General features: G+C 38.0%; 1 protein-coding gene across 1 annotated transcript in view; it reads right to left on the bottom strand.

Annotated features, from left to right (window-relative positions):
* Nucleotides 1-2500, bottom strand: part of LOC145409811 (uncharacterized) — a 103882-nt gene that overhangs the window by 99193 nt on the left and 2189 nt on the right. The window contains exon 3 of the mRNA XM_080280118.1: nucleotides 14-115. Within this exon, the coding sequence (XP_080136244.1) occupies nucleotides 14-115 (102 nt within the window). The remainder of the gene's footprint in view (nucleotides 1-13; nucleotides 116-2500) is intronic.

Below are 2500 nucleotides of genomic sequence, written 5' to 3'. Positions count from 1 at the left end.
CTATCTGTCTCACCTTCGTCTCCAGGGTAAATCTCGGCTCTCCCACTACTAATCGGTGACCGGAAGTGAGCACCTGTGGCCTCTTCGTACCTGATCGGATGTACACCCACCTGTACTGCAATTACATTAAGTACATCATTAGTAGTACATTTATTACATTATTTAGTAAATTTATTAATCATTTAGTACATATTTGCACACCATCCACTCACGCGATGAAGTAATGACCGGATGTACACCCACCTGTACTGCAATTACATTAAGTACATCATTAGTAGTACATTTATTACATTATTTAGTACATTTATTAATCATTTAGTACATATTTGCACACCATCCACTCACGCGATGAAATTATTACCGGATGTACACCCACCTGTACTGCAGTTACATTAAGTGCATCATTATTAGTACATTTATTACATTATTTAGTACATTTCTTGCATTATACAGCTTTCAGGCACACCATCCACTCACGCGATGAAGTTATTACTGAATGTACACCCACCTGTACTGCAATTACATTCAGTACATCATTTTTAGTACATTTATTACATTATTTAGTACATTTTATTGCATTACACAGCTCTCAGGCATACCATCCACTCAAGCGATGAAGTAATTACCGGCTGTACACCCACCTGTACTGCAGTTACATTAAGTACATCATTATTTAGTACATTTATTACACTATTTAGTACAATTATTACATAATTCATCAACAGCTCTCAGGCACACCATCCACTCAGCTAATGTAGCTCTATCTTCAGGTGACCTACACTCTCAGCCAAACCATCCGCTCATCTGATATAGTACTATCTCCAGGTGATTACACTGAGTGAAAAGAGAGAGAGAGAGAGAGAGAGAGAGAGAGAGAGAGAGAGAGAGAGAGAGAGAGAGAGAGAGAGAGACTTACAATGGGACTACTTACAGACTTACAATAGATACTTACAGACACGATGGGTACTTAGACATCCGATGGGTACTTACGGACTTACGGCACCTGTTGTTATATCAAATCCCAATATGCAGTTGATACTATTTTAAACTTCACTTCATCCAGTTTTGATTACTCATTATATAAATTAAATTTCCAAAACATTATCAAATATATCTGTGTAGTTTATCGTTCCCCCAATGCTTCTTCGGAACCCAGTGTATTTGATTCCATATCCATTCAGTTGAGTAACCTTGACCTTGCCCTTGGCAATGAAATTACCATTTTGGGTGATTTTAACATACACAATGTTGAATGGTTATTGCATTCTGCCCGGACTGACGACGCTGGTCTAGAATGCGAGCTGTTTGTGGAATCGTTTAATCTCACCCAGTTGGTAAAGCAACCAACCAGAATACCTGATAATCCTGACCATAATGCCCATCTCTTGGATTTATTCTTGACAAATAATCCAGATCAATACAGGATAGAGGTACTGTCACCACTTGGATCCTCTGACCACAATCTCATCAAAGCCTCATTAGTTAACCCTCCTACACCTCCCCATTCTGAACCTGTCAGGGTGACCCGATGGCACTTTGACAGGGCAGACTGGGATGGATTTAGAAATTATCTTGCTGATGTTCCATGGCAGTCTTTCTTCTCTAGGGATCCCAATTCTACCCAGTCCCACATTTGTGACTTAATACTAGCTGGTATGGATTTATTCATACCAAGTCAACAATTCACTAAAAGATCAAACTCTCCAAAATGGTTTGATGGCAATTGTGCCAGAGCAACAGCCCAAAAGTCATTAGCATATAACTCTTACTTAAAATCAAAAACACCTGAATCACTCTCCCAATTTAAAATTGCTAGAAATCATGCAAAAGCAGTATTAAATCTATCTAAATCAAACTTTCTTCAAAAGCAAGCATCAAAACTACTTAACAACCCTAATGACAATAGAATATTCTGGTCAACTCTTAATTCTTTCAATAATAACTTTAACAAGTCATCTTCCATTCCCCCACTAAAATCTTCAGATGGCAATATTACAAATGACCCACGTGGGAAAGCAGATATCTTTGCTAGTACCTTTGCAAGAAACTCTACCATAGATGATACCAGCCAGAATGTCTCAGTACTGGAACTTGATTCTCCCGAAATTGCCCCACTTAAAATACAGACAAGATTTGTAAAATCTATCCTAGACAATTTACCTACCAACAAAGCTCCAGGTCCAGATGGAATTCCGCCAATTGTTTTGAAAAAGTATTTCCCTGAACTTCCCTCTGTCCTAGCTAAATTATTCAGACTATGCATACGTACTTCTTTATTCCCAAATTCATGGAAAGAAGCCAATATCCACCCAGTTCCGAAGAAAGGAAGTTCGTCTGACTCCTCCAATTACAGACCAATAGCTATCACATCTTCACTTGGTAAGGTATTTGAAACTTTAATTAACAAGCATATTGTTAAACATCTTGAATCCAACAACTTAATTAATGATAGACAATACGGTTTTTGCCACGAAAGATCCACCATTGACATACTTAATCT

The sequence above is a fragment of the Coenobita brevimanus genome, chromosome 83 (genome assembly GCF_032717465.1).
Source record: "Coenobita brevimanus isolate Jiangsu-jjx chromosome 83, ASM3271746v2, whole genome shotgun sequence".
Lineage (NCBI taxonomy): Eukaryota > Metazoa > Arthropoda > Malacostraca > Decapoda > Coenobitidae > Coenobita > Coenobita brevimanus.
The sequence above is the reverse complement of the archived record's forward strand: the minus strand, read 5'-3'. Positions and strand labels throughout refer to the sequence as shown.